Genomic DNA, 17,145 nt, shown 5'->3' with positions numbered 1-17,145 from the left:
GGCCAGCTGCCAGCACCGCCTCCCTGTCCCCGCCCCCACTGAGCCGCTGACAGGCCAAGGCTCCAGGCTGCTTTATCTCCTGCTCACACCCGGCTCCTCTCCCTCCTCCTCTCTATCTGGGAGTTTCCTTGTGGTTCTAATGAAAAACCCTTGTGTCACATTGAAAAGTTGCCAGTTATTGCTGCTGGGAATAAAATCTAGTCTCTGCTGGGAGGAGACTCCTGAAGCTCGGAGCTAGGAGTGCGGAGTGGCTCCTTGGAATAATCTCTCCAGTGCCAGGGGAGCAGCCTCTCAGGCATAATGAGATGCTATCAGGTGGGGCCCTTCCTGACAGCAGTAAACAAACAAACAGTAGGCCCTGCCAGGCTCCCCGCCCCACCTGGACTGTCTCCCTGGCCGGCCTCAGGCCTCAGCACACCTGCCTGGAGTCAGTGGGCTTCCCTCAGGCTGCTCGGTTCAGGCTCTTTCCCCATATCCCCCAGAGATCAGACAAAGTTGGATGCCTCTTCGCCTGTGAGCTCTCAGGTCAGTGAGGGCCAGGCAGTGGCAAATTCCCTCCAAATTCCCCCAAATTCTCAAAGACCTGGTCAGTCCTCTTGCAGATTATTCAAAATGCAGGCTCCTCTGGATCTACCTGGAGTCACTGAATCCAAATCCCCAGAGCTAGGGTTTGAGAAACCCATTCTGAACCCCTCCTTGCCTGGACTGTCCTGCTCAAAACCACTGGACCTGCGTGACTTGACCCAAGGGAAGATGCTCCCTCTAGCCGCCCCCACATTGCTCTCTTAGGACTGCAAACTCATATGTGCCCTTTGAAGGCCAGGCATTACTAGCACTGATCCCCCCAGCACACAAGAATAATCGTTCCTGTCGCTCTTCCACAGAGAAAGAAGCGCAGAGTCCCTTGCAGGCTCTAGCACCAATGCAGTCAAGGTCATCCTGCTACCTCACTCAAGGGCACTCTCTGGAACAAAGGCAACCACAGTGAGATGGGAAAAGCAACTTTAGAGCCTGGTACTTGGGAAGCCCCGCATCATGACAGTAGAGGGGGGCAGAGGGGGTGCTCTGTGACTTGCAGAGTCAGCTGCAGCCCTGACTCCACAGCAATCTGTGTCGAAGTCAAACTGAGCTCCAGTCAGTGGCCACCTGCCAAAGTACTTGTGTTAGGGAAAATGGGAATCTCGGTAACTCTTACTGGGAATCTCGGTGACTTGATGCTGCCTCCCCTCTGGCCCTGCCCTGGGAACGTTTGATGATGTCTGAAGACTTTTTTTGGTTGTCACAGTTGTGATGTGGGTTTTGGCATCTAGCTGGAAGAAGTCGGGGATGTTGCTAACTATCCTAAAATGCACAAGATTGCCCAGAATATCAATAGTGACACTATCATTAAGTCCCAGAGTAGATATGAGATGCCATCAGAGATGCCAGTGCAAATCCAGGGCTGCCCTTGGCCCCCTGAACACAGGATGTTCACTGAGGGGTTTGGGTTTGGGAGTAGAATTTTCTTAGCCTCGATTTGTTGTTATTTATCTAGAAAGAACATACAGATCAACCTGGGGCCAGCAGAGAAAGGCTCACAGGTTGAACACACAGCCAGCCCTCTGTGTGAGCTGGGTTTAAAGGATCCACTTTACTCTGATATCCAGGAAATGCTAAGACCCAGCATAAGCCCTTGATCCCTCGGATACTGGTCATCGCTTCAACAGTAGCATATGGCTGAACAAACGTTCAGTTTGGGACTGTCCGATCAGATTTATTCCATAACAGATTCCCCAGGTGGTCTCTCCTCTTCACTGAGAATTTTAAAAACAGACCATTTAGTTGACAAAATTGAGTTTCCCATGAGTTAACGGAGTGGGAGTGGAACCAGCTACCGGTGCAGATTGTAGCACAAATGCTCCTGAGGAAGCCAGGCTGGAGGTGCCAAATATTTTCTTTACAGTTGATTTGATGCAGTTCTGTGGTTGATGGTGTGTGGAGGTGGAACGCCTCCTGATGGCCCAGCCCCCTCCTGTTTGCGTGGCCAGCACCTCAAAGGGGCACACATAATATCTTCCCCCTATAAAGTGAACCTGGGCATTTTATAGCTGAAAAGGGAGCAATTCTATTTGAATTAATCAAGAGGCTGAAGGCAAAAATGCATTATGTAGCTTTTAAGGACATTCTTCCTAGATTGACAGGGTCCCGTGGTCACCCCTGAAAAGCTTCAGCAACAAAACATTTCTTGACATCACTCAAGGGAGGTCTGCTGTCTTAGCTGTACTCGCACAAGGGCCTGCGGTTTTTTTTACTCATCAGTTTAAGAAATGACTACAGTCTGCCTCTTGACGTGGTGCATACTTGTTAGCCACGACCCCGTCACACTTCTCTTTTGTTAAATTAGAAGAAAGTAGTAATATTATTGAGGAGAAACATACCTTTCAGCCACTTTGGACATTTTTAAACAATGTCTGTCAATCTGTGCATTCAAAAATGTTATCTGGGGAAAGATAGAACAGAGGTGTTAAGACCAAACTTTTTTTTTTTTCACCCTTCACCCCATGAACCCAAACCTTGTATTTCCAAAAATATCCAAACAGCAGCATCTCTGGCCAGCCTTTGCCAACCCTCCAGCTTTGTATTCCAATGATCATTTGCTCTTTTGGAAATTTCCACCACACTCAGGAATCATACTCTACGATTTAGCCTATGTCAATATTCTTCTGTACTGGGTGGTAGCCTAAGTCTTGACTCCCAAAAGTGATTGCAAACTTAGAGGCAGTGGTGTATATCCTACAAAGCTTAGCAACACTTACAGGCACTGTAAATATCTGGGTGGACTAATTTCTAGTGAGTTCCCTCTGTGCACCCTTCACACCTACATCACACCCACCATGTGCTTGGTATACTTGACTAGATCATCAAATAGCTTCTTTGCCTACATCTGTTTCCTCTTCCCCACCCAAAATAAACTTGTCAAGGGCAGGCACCTCAGGACCCCCCACCACCACTGCCAGAAGCCAGTAAAACATAATGTAAAGATCCTAAAGTTACTTGATTGCCAGTGAACTCTAGAAAGGAGTAATGTAATTAGCCATTGTCTGCTGACCTGGGTTGACCAGTTAGCTTCTCATCATGAAGGAAGACAACACTGAACCAAGTGATGCTGAAGTGGTTCTGAGAGTGAGGATGGCTTTATTTGTAAACTTGCCTTTTGAATCATAGCAATAAAGTCGGTGGTTCTGAGCTGGCTTACTCTGTCAGTGCATTACTATGTTAAGGACCCTGTGACACCAGTCCGCCCCTTCCCCCTTCAGCCCCCATATTATTCTGTGGGAACCCTGACTATAGCAGTCACCCCGAGGCATTGGGGCAACTCTGTTACGTGCTTCTCTAATAACTGCTGGGGGGAGCTTGGTAGAGCATTTTTCCTCTCAAGCTTCCATGGGTTGTTCACACACAGCACTCAGAGGTTCAAGTCATCCACAGCTGGGTTCCACTGTGGTTTCCAGGAACTCAAAGCTCACTCAGCCTTCAGAGGTGAACATTCAAAGGGTTTTCAAACTGGCCACGTCTCCTCCTGGGAGTGCAGTAGTCAATTCATTCACCTGTTTCCGGATGTCCTCTTTTGTAGTTTTCCTGATTGGTTGACTGGGTATGTGCACGGGGCTTTGCGACTGGGATTCTTCAGTCACGCCATACACAGACTAGAGAAGAAGCAAGAACACAGAATCACGCACCCTCAGAATTGCAGGGCGCCTCAGGGTAGGCAATGCAAGAGCTCATTTGATGCTTCCTATCCCTTCTGTGACATCCTGACAGTAAGTGATCAGCCTCCAAGCAAATTTCTACAGTGAAGGGAGCTCTTCCTCTCGAGGCAGCCTGTCCCATCTTTGGGCGAGCACTGTGAGAAGAGCTTTCCTTTCACTAGGCTGCAACAGTCTCTTGAATATCAGTGTGTCTCCACATATGGTCCATAGACCATGTGCAAGGAATGATCTGGGGGTACTTGGTAAAGAAGCACATTGCTGAGCCCCACCCCACACCTACTGAATCGGAGTCATTGTGGGTGGGGTTTGGGAACCTGCACTTTTATCAAAGGGCCCAGGTGATTCTAAGGCACAAGAAGTTTCAAGAACAACTGTTGAGAGTTACACAAAAGATCCTCTCTAGATTTTCTGTTCCCCAGCAGATGACATGCTCATCTGGTACAAATCTGAGATGGCAGGGTTTCAGATTCTTTCCTTTTCAGCCAAACAGGTCTCTGGCCTCAGTTTCTCTGCATGCTATGGCTGCTTATTAAGCTGGTCCTTGTGCTAGAGACAGATAAAGGACAATCTTTGCTTTGGGAATGAAATGAAACCCCAAAGGCTATGCAATGTATAGCTGAAATCTGTAAAATCAGGAAGGGCTCAGATAGAGTAGATGTGAGCTCCATGAAATTCTGGAATATTAGAATTAGGGGGCCCTTAAAGATTAAATGAGGATGTTTTAAGATGAACATCATAAAGTCTAATACATACAAGGGCATGACTATCCAAAGAATAGAATATGTAAATAGATTCAAAAGTTGATATACATATCATATCGTGTGTGTGTGTGTGTGTTTGACAAAAGGAGAGCATTGGTTATTACAAGAAATAGGAATGTCTGGGGGTTACATCTCTAACCTTTTGAAATTCGTATTATGGGGGAGAGACATGTTTTTCTACAATATGGTCCCTGGTGCTGTTGTGAAGTTGGGATATGTCAATGGTGAGGTGGGCTGAGTGTGGCACCCTTGAGTATACCATGGCCACTGTCCCTTCAAGGACAGTGAAACACAAATGATCACTGGCCCATTCACAGTTGGGTGTGATGGTGATTTGAATTTGGATGATCTAGCTATATAAAGGACTTTCTTTCTTTCTTTCTTTATTTATTTATTTATGATAGTCACAGAGAGAGAGAGAGGCAGAGACACAGGCAGAGGGAGAAGCAGGCTCCATGCACCGGGAGCCCGACGTGGGATTTGATCCCGGGTCTCCAGGATCGTGCCCTGGGCCAAAGGCAGGCGCCAAACCACTGCACCACCCAGGGATCCCTATAAAGGACTTTCAAAGTATAAAGCTCACCTTCACCTGTGGGACTTTGATAATTTTTGTTCCTTTAGTTTCTTTTCCTCTCCAGAGCCAACTGCTACTTAACCTGCACGCTTCAGCACACTTGAGCCTGCTTTGGAAGCCCTTAGAAAGCCCCCAGTGTGGGGTACCCCCAACCCCCCTCCTGGTGCCATTCAACATTTCCCTGACGCAGCCCTCCTGACACTTCTGCCTGGGGGTTCACCTCTCCCCACCCCCCTACCAGACTGTAGGCTTTGTGACGACTCTCACCACCTTATTTCAGCAGCAAGAACGGTGCCAAGTACACACCAGCCACTCCACAAATATTTGTAGAATGAATGAATGAAATGGTTTCAAAGGACAAAACGGGGTAGAATTAACAAATAGCAAATGACTGTTTGAACAGTACCAGAAACAGAAGGGCTATTTGCGTCAAGAATTTTTAATTCAGCTAAACCAGCGAACCTTTTTAACCTTTTGTGGGTTCTTCAGACGCCGGCATTTTCTGATGTCCATTTCTGTTGTGTTCACACAGCCTGGCTGAGGAAAAAGAGAATCATCATATAAATTACTAAGTGAAAATCACACCTTTCAGTGTGACTCAAATAACATCATCAGACCCAGTCTTTGTCTTTCCCGTTACAGACCATACATGATTATCTCTACTTGGCCATTTACAATGCCTTTTACCAAGATGTTTCGTCTTCATTATGTGTTTCTGCACAGAGTTCCCATATGAAATATAAAAGCCTACGTCCCATTATGTAGGGGGTGACATGTAGAGGATAGAATGTGCAGTTTATAAGAGCAAACTTCTTATTCAGAGTGGCCAGATAGATTTAGCCACAGCCTTTGTTTACTAGACATTAATTGACCATCTATCCGCAATCCAATAGCACGATGGGGAATTGCTTTTGGGTTTTTCTTTTGACCAGCTTTTAGGAAGGACTGGCATAGTTTCCTCATTTTAGTTCCATTTTATGAAGAAAATGCGAGAGTTGTTTTAATCATAGGAAATTCGAAATACAGTCGAACCTCATTATGCATGGGATTTTGTATTTGTGAACTGACCTATGAGCTAAATTCTATTTATAACCCCCAAATCCATATTTGTGGTACATTTGTGATCATTCATGGACAGGTGCAAACAGCAGAAATTGTGAATGCCCCCACGTGCCCGTTCCAAGAGAGGCTTCTTGTTTCATCTCTTAATGTAAACCAGTGTCCTTTTCACAGTCTATTTAGGACCAACTTTTCCACGTTTCTGTGCTTCTGGTTGGTGATTTTGCTATTTAACATGGCCCCCAAGCATAGTGTGGTGTCGTCTAGTGTACCTGCTTGCAAGAAGGCCGTGCGGTGCCTGTCAGAGAACAAGGTGTGTCAGGTAAGCCCCCTTCAGGCATGAGCTATAGTGCTGGTGGCTGTGAGTTCAGTACTCATGAATCAACACACATTGACTAAGATGTCTTTAAACAGAAACAGGCTTTCGACATGGTTATGTATTGATCACTTGAAGACAAGATGGCATCGAGGAGCTGGCAGGAACCTAACCCTGGATTTCTCCCAGGATAATGGCTCAGCATTCACTAATTCAGCATGCACGGCTCCTTTGCAGAAGGTAACTACCGTGAATACTACAATGGGCTGCATTTGAAGAAGAATTATTCTAAGATTTAGAGTTGAATGACAGTAGAAATGGAAACTGCTTATTGAAAGTGGGGGGATGGAGAAACATCCATCATGCAAATGGATGTCAAAAGAAAGCCAGAGTAGCCATTCTTGTATCGGACAACCAGACTTAAAACCAAAGACAAATAAGAGGTGAAGAAGGGCACTATATCATAATAAAGGGGACAGTCCAACAAGAAGGTTTAACAATTGTAAATATTTATGTACCCAATTTGGGAACACCCAAATGTATGGAAAAAAAACAAACAAACAGAAACTGCCTAATTTGGGGCTATAAACTTCTGGGGCCCAGAGGTCCTAAGGGGGAATTCCCACGGTTCTCCTTTTCCAAGTCCATATTTTCATGGATGAATAATTTTTAAAAGCTGCAACTGTCATACATTCTGCACTACCTACCGAGATTAAATTGACTGAATGGCAAAACCAATTTCACCAAGTTTAGCAATTCACTTTACTTTTAAGAATGAGACACCTGGTGGCTAAAGATAGTCTTTTCTTTTGAGTGAAGAAGGAGGGAAAGAAAACAAAAAACAAGACAGAATCATAGAGAACCAAGCAGAGTTTTCTCACCACTGGCCTGTGCACATCCCAAAAGGCCCGTTCTTGACTATCCAAAATTTTCCTTTCTGTCTTGTCCTTTTTTCGATCTATCCTGAAAGAGCAAAGAAAGGAAATCAGAGGCTCTCGTTTCTAGGAGCTTAGTGCACACAGGGCTCTTGGCATCTGTGTGGTCTCTGGTCTCTGCAGAGCCGTAAAATGTGGCAGACCATTCCCTCAAAGGAAACTTCGAGAAATCAGCCCGTGGGAAGAGTACTTGTTCTAGGCTGGACCACAAATCATCACAGACGTGGGATGAACATGCTGGGCCCAAGGAGAGAACCAGAACCCAACTGTCCATTTGAATGATTAGGATTTAGATTATTCAGAGCTGAATTATCAATGGACATGCCCCCCCCCCCCCATCAAAGTGGATACTGCATTCATATTATAGGAAAGAATATAACCATAGGCTTTGCAGTGTTTCATCGTCAAATTTGAAAGTTTGCTTTAGAGACAGTCAATAGAAATGTCCCATGTTTTAAAAGTCACTTAAAGCACTTGGCTTTCTAAAGCAGAGTAATATCCCTAGCATGTGACAAGATCCAGAAGGCAAATATCACTGGCCTCAGCTGGGGGAGGCACAAATTGCAAGAGGGAAATTACAGGTGACAAAGACAAATTCTTTATGTTCTGGTCAGTAACATAGATAAGAGGTTTTGTTTTTTTTTTCTTTCTTTTTTTTTTTTTTTTCAAGCCTGTATTACTTCATATTACCTCTCTAAGTAAAAAGTAACAGATTAATTGTTGTGTAACTTCTGGTTCTTGGCTCTCTTGGGAGCACTTTAGTTTACTGGCCTGAAATAAACCATAATCACCCTGTGATTTTTGTGATAATTACTGTGTACTTCAATGGCCCACAATTATAATGTAATCTCAGAGTTAATCAAAAAAGTTAATCGAGAAATACCATATATGTACAAAGTGACAATTTCCCCTCCTTTTTAAACATGCACTGCTGTGTGATCCTGAAAGTGCAAATTAGCTCTCCTCTTTGCTTCGCAGTGGCTTTTGAGTACACAGGCTCAACTGTCTTCTCCTCCCCCACCACCTCCCACTTTCTCTTTCCTTAGGGGCCACGGCTTCTCCAGCTCAGCTCAGTGTCCAGTGCCCAGTGCCCTCCTCCCTCCTGGGCTGCCGGTAGCCGCAGGGTGGTCTGCAGGGGTGTGGAGTCATGGGCAGAGGGGAAAGGCAGACACTGCAGAGGGAGGGGAAGAGCAATAGGACACTGGACCTAAAGTCCTCGGGTAATTTCCAACTACAACCACACCTGTGATGGAGGCTCACCCACACGGCCTGAGACCCAGCCCTGGGTGGTGGGCTGTAACACTGCCCAGAGTGCAGAGGGAGTCCTTTGAAGATGCTGCTCAGGGACAAGCGGTGCCCAGAGAAAAAATGCTCACCTTTGCCTAGCTCAGCATCCCTTTCTCATCCCCTCCTCTGTCCTATTTCTTCCGTTAACACCTCCAGCTAAATCAGAGATCATTGCTGGAAGGGGCAAGAGAGAACCCAACCTGAGCAAGCTCATTGCCTAGAATTGAAAGGGGCTGGTTGACAACCTCGCTTGTGGGCAGGCGGACAGTTATTGGCCACTTCTCATATTACCTTAGAGAGGGAGAAATTTCCACTACACTCCCTGGGAAGGAAAAGTGTGGGGCAAACACTCCAGCTAGACTTTCATCTCCTGTACTCTGGGGGGAGAAAGAGGGCCTGAATCCTGTTGGTTGATCTGAAAGAAGAAATCGAGAAAGCTAGGGTGGGTCCTTTCTGGGCCCTGGGTCAGCCTGTCCTCAGGTTGCCTGTCCTCTGCATGCAGTGAACTTACAGGGCTCAACTCTACCCTGGGGTGGGGGGCTCTGCAGATATCCGGCTCTGCTCAGCATGGGCGAGTTGAATTCCAGGTAAAGAACGGTGGTCACAGATCCAAAGTCGCACCCTATAACCTGCCTTTTATCAGTAATAATCTTAAACACACTGGCTTCCAACATCTGACTTCTGCACCTTATTTTGATTGGTTCTGAACCCCTTCTCTGGGGGGAAGGGGAGAAGAGTTGGCTCCCTAAAGCTCCAAAATGTTTTCCTATGAAGACAAAACCTCCAGACCTACAGGTAAAGGGGGCTGATGTTTTTCAGCTCTTGAGCACAGAAGGATCATTGGCAACCTCTTTAGGAAATAGGAACATCTTCTAACCAGATTTCTACATTGCAGAGCAAGCCCATTGGCTGCTAGAACACCTGCTTTTGAAGTTATTTCAGAGTGCCATTGATGACAAAGATGAAACTTATCCATCTAGGCCTTGATTTCTACTCTGCTGCTCTCATGCAAGATGACAGCATTGACCATAGTTGGCCGGCCGTGGAAGGAAACCCCGCCTTGGCAATACCACTCTCACACCACCTCCACATTCCAGAGAGTCTTTTCTCTTTTCCAGGGTCTCTGTTAAGTTCACCTACTTCACTTGTGCTTCTGCTTGCATAAAGATGAATTCCCACTTCCTTGCAAAGGCCCTCTGGAGTCTTGCTAAGTTTTCCTAATGAGAAATGAAAATCAACGAGAGGGCATTAATCTTTGTAAGTTTGCACATCGACACCTATGCTTATTACAAGGCAGTCATCTATTTTGGTTATTCCCAACAGAACAGCAGCACCCCACTTTAAATCCACTGGCTGTGAACCCAATGCGATTTTGCACCAGACCCTGCTGTACAGAGTAGAACTATTAATATTCATTTACACACCCATTAAATCCAAAGTCTCTGTGGTTCACCTGATTCCTCTTCTCTTGTGTATTTTATAACACCACTCATATATTGCTTGTCATCAAGACTGCTAAAGATAGGGAGAAGGGTTTGTGGCTACTTATGCAGGATTTGGGGAAGGGATGGGGGGGCTCTTTGCAGGCTATTGGACATTTCTGAGAGCAAAAGCAAGTATGGATTTCCATGACTCCTTTTCCAGCAAGCAGGGGCCTGGGAAGGTGGCAGGAAAGGAAAACGCTGATGACCTGGCATTCATGCCTTTGAAAGTTTGGATTCAAAAGCAAGAGAAAAAGGAGTGTCTATATTTGTAATGTTCATGAAAGGAAAACCCAAAAACAGAAAGAAAGAAAGAAAGAAAGAAAGAAAGAAAGAAAGAAAGAAAGAAAGAAAGAAAGAAAGAAAGACATGTAGGGTTGCCTTTAGAGGAAGAGGGGAGAAGCCTTTTCTCTAAGTCTGTAGGCTTACCAGGTGGCACAATAGGACAGTGAGGGGTGGGTGGTGGTGTTTGACAGGTCCCCTAATGACCCACCTAATTCTGATGGAATGCAAGGACAGAGCCCATATTATGCTATGTATTTTCATAGAGCTCATGCCAACACTAATTGATTACCCTCATTAGTGGATTGTTAATATAAAAGGAGCTTCAGTTGAAGATCAACACACCTAAACTCAGTTATTACCGAGGCTCAGTGTACAAGTACCTCAAAAAACCCTGTTCTTTTGATTCTTCCGCTGCTCTAGGCAATGCCTATACATCAGTCAATTAGGGAGGAGTTATATAAATTATGAACAGTCATACCATGGAATACTAGGCAGTCATCAAAACCAATAATCTAGATTATTATTACTGACATGGAAAGATTTTCAATATACTTACAGCACATGATTGGGGAAAATGTGGCTTACAGAATAATGTTCAGGGTATGATTTAAGTTTTTATGTCAAGGAAAAAAATGTATGTACAGAAGAAAGGTTAGGGGAGAAGAGTTGCAGGTTCTTTCATCTCCTTTCTTTGCTGTTTGAAGTTTTGATTTTACAAAGAGAATGTATGGTCAGAAAAAATTAATAAAATTACTGAATTTTGAAAACAAAATACTTTTAAAATTTTCTAACCCCCTTTTAGGCATAACTTCAACCTGAAAGAACATCTTAATGCCATATTCTTTACAAATGTTAAAGCAGAACATTATATGGCAACAGAAGAGAAAATGGAAATATATCAGGAGCCGATGCTTCTTTTTCTATTTAGGACCTTTTCTAAAACATGGAAAATGTGGGGAAGAGAGACACAGGGTGGAGGGGACCCACACTTCTGCAGGCTGGGTCTTTCTGTAGGTCGTGTTAGGGGAGGGATGTAGCACTTCACACTGTGTGCACAAAAGTAGGATAGAAGATTCTGAAAGAGAGGTGATGGCTGGCACATGAGGGCTGATGGGGACAGGAACTGGGTGCCCAGGATGCTCAGATCCACAGAACAGCCTTGCTAGGATTTGCTTGGGAAGATCATAATGTTCCCACATATTTATGTTTAATGGCTCCCATTGATAAGCACACTGTGGCCAGGTCCTGGGGCCCTAGGTCAATAGTCCTGGAGGGACTATTTCCCCATTGGCTCAGGCACAGGTACCTAGCAGTGACAGTCTGATGCAGTGGGCCTCACACTTAATATGGAAGGAAAACTGAGGCAGCACAAGAGGGACGTTTGGAAGGAAGGATCCGGATGGAAGTCCTATTAATGCTGGATTATCAAGGAAGTACTCATCACTGTCCCCAGGGCTGCTCTCCCCCTAGCTGCCAGCGCTTTAGTCATTTATTTTATGGCTCAGCAGCTTCCATGCCTTCTGGAGGGTACATGAAAATCTGGCCAATTTCCCAGATTCTCTGTGATCCATATAAAGTTTGGTTTGGGGGAAAGATTCTGCAATCATAAATTTGAAATATTTAAAAAATTATCTGAGTCTTTGAGTCCTCCGTGCCTTGGCCCTGCTAAATGGGAATGGGTATGAGGGTGGCAGGACCTCCAAGTTTTGCAGGAATCACATTTTGTGAAAGAAGGTGGTGCAGGAGGAAAACTGGGAATGCATATACTTCATCTGATATGGATCTTATCTTCTGGATTGAATTTGGTCCTTAGATTCTATGGCCAAGAACAGGGGAGTTGGGTTTAAAGATCCAATTAAAAATTATCATATAGTAAGTTCTAAAAATTCTCATACGGCTCCTTTATTTTTCCTTTTTGCATACAGCTCTATGCATTTTAACACGTGTATAGATTAGATTCCTGGAACCACCACCACTGTCAGGATACAGAATAGTTCTATCACCCCCAGAAAACTCCCTGTGCTGTCTCTTTGTAGCCACATCTTACCCTCACCTGTAACTCCCAGAAACCAGTCACCTGTTTTCCCTCATGACCATTTTGTATTTAAGAGAATGTCACATAAATGGCATCATGCAGTTTGTAATCTTTTGAGACTGGCTTCTTTCATTCAATGTAATGTCTTAAATACTTATCCAAGCGGTCATGTGGATCAATAATTCACTCCTTTTCACCACAGAGGAGGAGTCCACTGAATGGACATAGCAATGTTTATTTCACCATTCACCTCTTAAAGCACATTTGGGTTGTTTTCAGCTTTTGCTTATCACAAACAGAGCTGCTCTACCCAGGTTTTTGTGTGAACAGAAGTTCTGACTTCTCTGGGGTATATACTACCTAGGAGCCGGACAGCTTGGGTATATGGGAAGTGTACGTTTAACTTTGTAAGAAACTGCCAAACCATTTTTCCAGAGTGGCTGTGCCATTTTGCATTCCCACTTGGCATTCCCAAGACTTTTTATTTTAGCTACTCTCATGGGTCTGTAAAGTGATATCTTACCATGGACTTAATCTTTATTTCCCTAACGGCTAATGATGTTGAACATCTCTTAATGTGTTTATTTGTCATCCTTATTGCCCTCTTTGGTGAAATGTCTTTTCAGGTTCATTGCTCATTTTTGAGCTGTTTGTTTTCTTATTGCTGAGTTTTGAGAGCTCTTTAAATAAAGATGCAATTTTATTGGATGGTAAGAAGAGGTGAGAACAAAGGAGGGGAAATAAAAGGGACCTCCTTTCCACTGCCTGAAAGGGACTAGGGAAAGAAAAAAGGAAAAATAGAAGCAGAAACAGAGCAGCAGATAGGGTTTTATTCTCCACCCACACCAAAGCTGAAATACAACCATACTTACTGCTTCATAATCTGCCAGCTCCAGCCTTGCTTTATTCTGCATTGTCCTCTTACAGAGATAGATGGCTGACGGAAGAGGAGAAATTACAACATGTGCAAAACTAGCAGTGTGGTGGCATCACAAATCCATCCAACCATCTGTCCATCCACTCATTCACCCAGCCATCCAGCCAGCGTTCCCTGTGTGCCCAGCCCTGATCCGTGCAGGATATGCTTCCATGTGGAAGCCATGACACCTAATGTCCAGGAATCTTCCAGCAGATCAGGATCAGATGAGGACTCCATCTTCCAAGTCTTGACTGATCCCTTTCACCCTCCTCACTCTGTTTCACTCCAAGCAACCCCCACCAGGGTCACCTTTTACAAATATGGTCATGTTACCTTCCTGCCTACACTCTCTGCATTGCTTCTTCAGTGACCTCAGAAGAGTGGTTGGGCTCCTTATGGTGGCATGCTTGGTTCTTTAAGATCCAGTTGCTTACCTTGTCAATCTCTTCCTTCCCTGCCTCACTTGGGCATATGAGGCTACCAAACCCCTTTCAGTTCCACTCTTCCACCTGTGTGTTCTCTGCATGAAAGGTCTTTCCACTTCCCTCTTCTTTTCCTCTCTCTGGTAACCTTCTACTAATCTTGGAAGACCTAGCTCTGTGTTCCAGATGGCATCTACCAATTCTCACCGATGGAACTTAATTCCAGTGCACCATAATTACGGGTTTACTAGACTGTCCCTGGCTCTGGGCCGAGGGCTCTTCAAGGGCAGAAGCTGTGTCCTACTCAGCTTGAATCCCTATACCTAGCATCAGTGTTGGACTGCCAGGTGGAGTGAATGAACAGTGGAAAGGGTGGACAGTTTGGGTCTCTCTTCCCAAGCTAAGGAAGAGTTCTTGGCCCTCAGTTGCCAGAGGATTCTTCCTGAAACCTGACTTCACCACTTCCTCTTCCTCTCCCTATGTCTCCTTCTTCAATATCTCCTTCCTTCTCCAGTGCCAAGTAGACAATATGATTGACCAATGGGATGACCAGGAGAGAGGGTCAGAGAGGACGTGTGGCTGACCTGTGTTTTGACAAGTTAGTTATACTAGGAGATCTGGTCAAATCCTTGCTGGATCAACCAACCTCCTCCATGTGGTCTGAAAAATGTGCTCATGGCAGCTTACAATATGCTTGCACCTCATGGCTGGCAGCCTCCTCTGACATGCTTATGCTTCCGCTCATGCCAGTTGAGTTATATGTGGATGAGAGTCAGTTGTGTTTGTTCTCAAATCTGTCTCTATCAGGCACACCTATTATTTTAACACTGTATGTTCACTATATATCATATATCACTGATGAAACTGATGTGAAAAGAGATTGCTGTTTCTATGAAGACCCAGGTGAATGGTTTGCAACAACTTGATAAAGAAGAGTTGGCTAAGACAAATGCTCATGAGTTTGGTGGAGGTGAAATAACTGAAAAAAATGAGGAAAAATACTAAAAATCTGAAATGGGTAAACATACAGGTTGCTTCAAAAGTGGTTTTAAATTCCTGATGCACTTTAAAGATGGCAAAACTGGGTGGTTTATTTTGAGTGTGCTTTAGTTAAGAAAGAAACTCAAATTACTGGGGCCCATAATCGATGAGAGTCTTTGGTCCATCTCATAAACCTGTCAAAAGATTGTTTCTTTGTTTAGCTTTGGTTGATATGAAGTGATTATAGTAGAAATGTATCTCTTTTTCGTAACCCTCCACTTACCAGCTTTTCCAAAGAACGAGGCAGCCATAATTCTCCATAATGTCTGATGAAGGGGCATCTGCTCTATTACAAATTACCTCCTTCACTCTCTTGGACTGCCATTTAGGCAGCCTGTGGAATTGGGGGCTACTAAAGAGGAGCCTGTCACCATCCCTACCACACTGGCCTTGTGGACCCAGGAGCAGAGCAGCTCAGTGGAGGTGAAAGCTGCTTTGATAATGCTGTTCCAAACAGTATTTTGTACTGGATAAATGTAAGACTCAAGAAAGTCTAACCCAGGCTGGGCTATGGACTTCATTTAAGCAGAATCATCCTGAGAAATATCTAACTCATCTGGGTCAAAATGGGCCAGCTAGGTTGTAAAGTAAAATACCATGCATGGAATGCAAAGCTGGTACCCTTCCTGATGACTTTGAGCTACTTGGTCACATGCTTTCAGCTTGCTTCCCCTGGGGCTAACGCCATATGTTAAGGAGTCTCTTCACCACAACTAGGTAGGTAGGTTGTAGCTGTTAAATCAAAATTTCCTTGGTATAGAACTTGGGGCTTGTCTGTACTACTATGGTGCCTTCAACCATGCTTGCTCTAATGCCTAACCAATCAAATGGCCACTGGTAATGACAGCCAGTCCTATCACAGGGCATCTGGGAGACTCGCTTTAAGCTCAGATGTTGGTTTTTCTCAGATATTTAATTTCTCATTGGAAAGCCTTTGTCTCCTTGCCCTCACACCTGGCAATCCTACCTCCTGGCATCTCATTTGGATGACCCACTGCCATTTCAAGCTCATCACATCTCACCATGATAAAAATAGAAAACATTAAAAATTTTTGAAGTGAACAGATTCATATACTACATGTGCAACTAAACAATAAGAAAATATTGACCTCCTCCTATTTCAATGTACTTAAAGAACAGACTCCCTTTTTAAACTTTGCCTTAACATGTATGTCTCTGTGCTTCTCATACCCTTGAATTGCTTTTTGGTACAAAAGGATTTTAGCATTGGAAGTAACCTTGGTAACCATCAAGCACAGGTCCCTTATGGCCAGATGGGAAAACCAAAGGCCCAGAGAGGTGAAGTGATTTACCTATAGGCTGGTTAGTGGCAGAGGTGGAATTAGAACTGATGTCTAGTTCAGAGCTTTTCCCATAATGACATTTGCTGCCCTATATACTCATTCATTTATTCATTCATTCACCCATTTAAACATTTACTGAGTGCCTCTTATGTGCCAAGTAGTGTTTTACATGTTGGAATATCACCATAACAGCCCCTACCACCTACATGAAGCTCATTGAATGTCAGGTGCTATTCTAGAGACTTTCCAAATGTTCACTTACTCAATCCTCATAATAACCCTATGATTATCCTCATTTTACAGATGAGGGAATGTTTTCAGGTCATTCCCCATTGTTGAGACTCCCTAAGGCTGCTACATCCATTCTAAATGTCTCTTCCCGACTCCAAAGGCTTTTTGATAAACTGCCCCTCCCAAACAATTCAACTTTCTCAGTCATTCTTCATCAACATGAAACCTCTGAATACTCAGATCAGACTCCTCCTCACTCTCTTCCTTCCCACCATGATTCCTCCCCCAGCCTGGAATGCTTACATGATAAGACTGTGATTTATTCAAATCTGTGCCATAGCAACTGACAGAGTGGGTGATCAGTAAAGGTTTGTGGAATGAAAGTTTTTGGTTTTTCATCAATCCAAATCATACCTATTCTGAGTTCTTTTTTTAAAAAAAGATTTTATTTATTTACTCATGAGAGACACACAGAGAGAAGCAGAGACACAGGCAGAGGGAGAAGCAGGCTCCATGCAGGGAGCCCGACGTGGGACTCGATCCCAGGTCTCCAGGATCACACCCCGAGCCGAAGGTGGCGCTATTTTGTGTTCTAAGCTTTGCTTTCACAAAGGGTCATCACAAAACTAATGGCAAGAGGGTCATCACAAAACTAATACTGTCAAATATTACTTTAGTAGTAGTAATACTAACCATCACCATGGTTTCTATTGAGTCCTTACCATGGGTCACACAGCAAACGTAAT

The 17,145-nt window shown here is 44.3% G+C and overlaps 1 protein-coding gene across 17 annotated transcripts in view; it reads right to left on the bottom strand.

Moving 5' to 3' along the window:
• Positions 1 to 17,145, bottom strand: part of RGS6 (regulator of G protein signaling 6) — a 556,931-nt gene that overhangs the window by 75,754 nt on the left and 464,032 nt on the right. For all 17 annotated transcript variants that reach the window (XR_013386480.1, XM_077909858.1, XM_077909852.1 and 14 more), the window contains 6 exons: positions 13,355 to 13,419; positions 9,822 to 9,898; positions 7,341 to 7,422; positions 5,547 to 5,621; positions 3,588 to 3,686; positions 2,418 to 2,479 (listed from right to left, as the gene is read on the bottom strand). Coding sequence is in view for 16 of the 17 variants with exons in the window: in XM_077909858.1 (XP_077765984.1) it covers positions 2,418 to 2,479; positions 3,588 to 3,686; positions 5,547 to 5,621; positions 7,341 to 7,422; positions 9,822 to 9,898; positions 13,355 to 13,419 (460 nt within the window). In the remaining variant the exon portion in view is untranslated. The remainder of the gene's footprint in view (positions 1 to 2,417; positions 2,480 to 3,587; positions 3,687 to 5,546; positions 5,622 to 7,340; positions 7,423 to 9,821; positions 9,899 to 13,354; positions 13,420 to 17,145) is intronic.

Source organism: Canis aureus, chromosome 9 (genome assembly GCF_053574225.1).
Source record: "Canis aureus isolate CA01 chromosome 9, VMU_Caureus_v.1.0, whole genome shotgun sequence".
Classification (NCBI taxonomy): Eukaryota; Metazoa; Chordata; class Mammalia; order Carnivora; family Canidae; genus Canis; species Canis aureus.
Note: the sequence above shows the minus strand (reverse complement) of the source record. Positions and strands in the feature narration are given on the sequence as shown.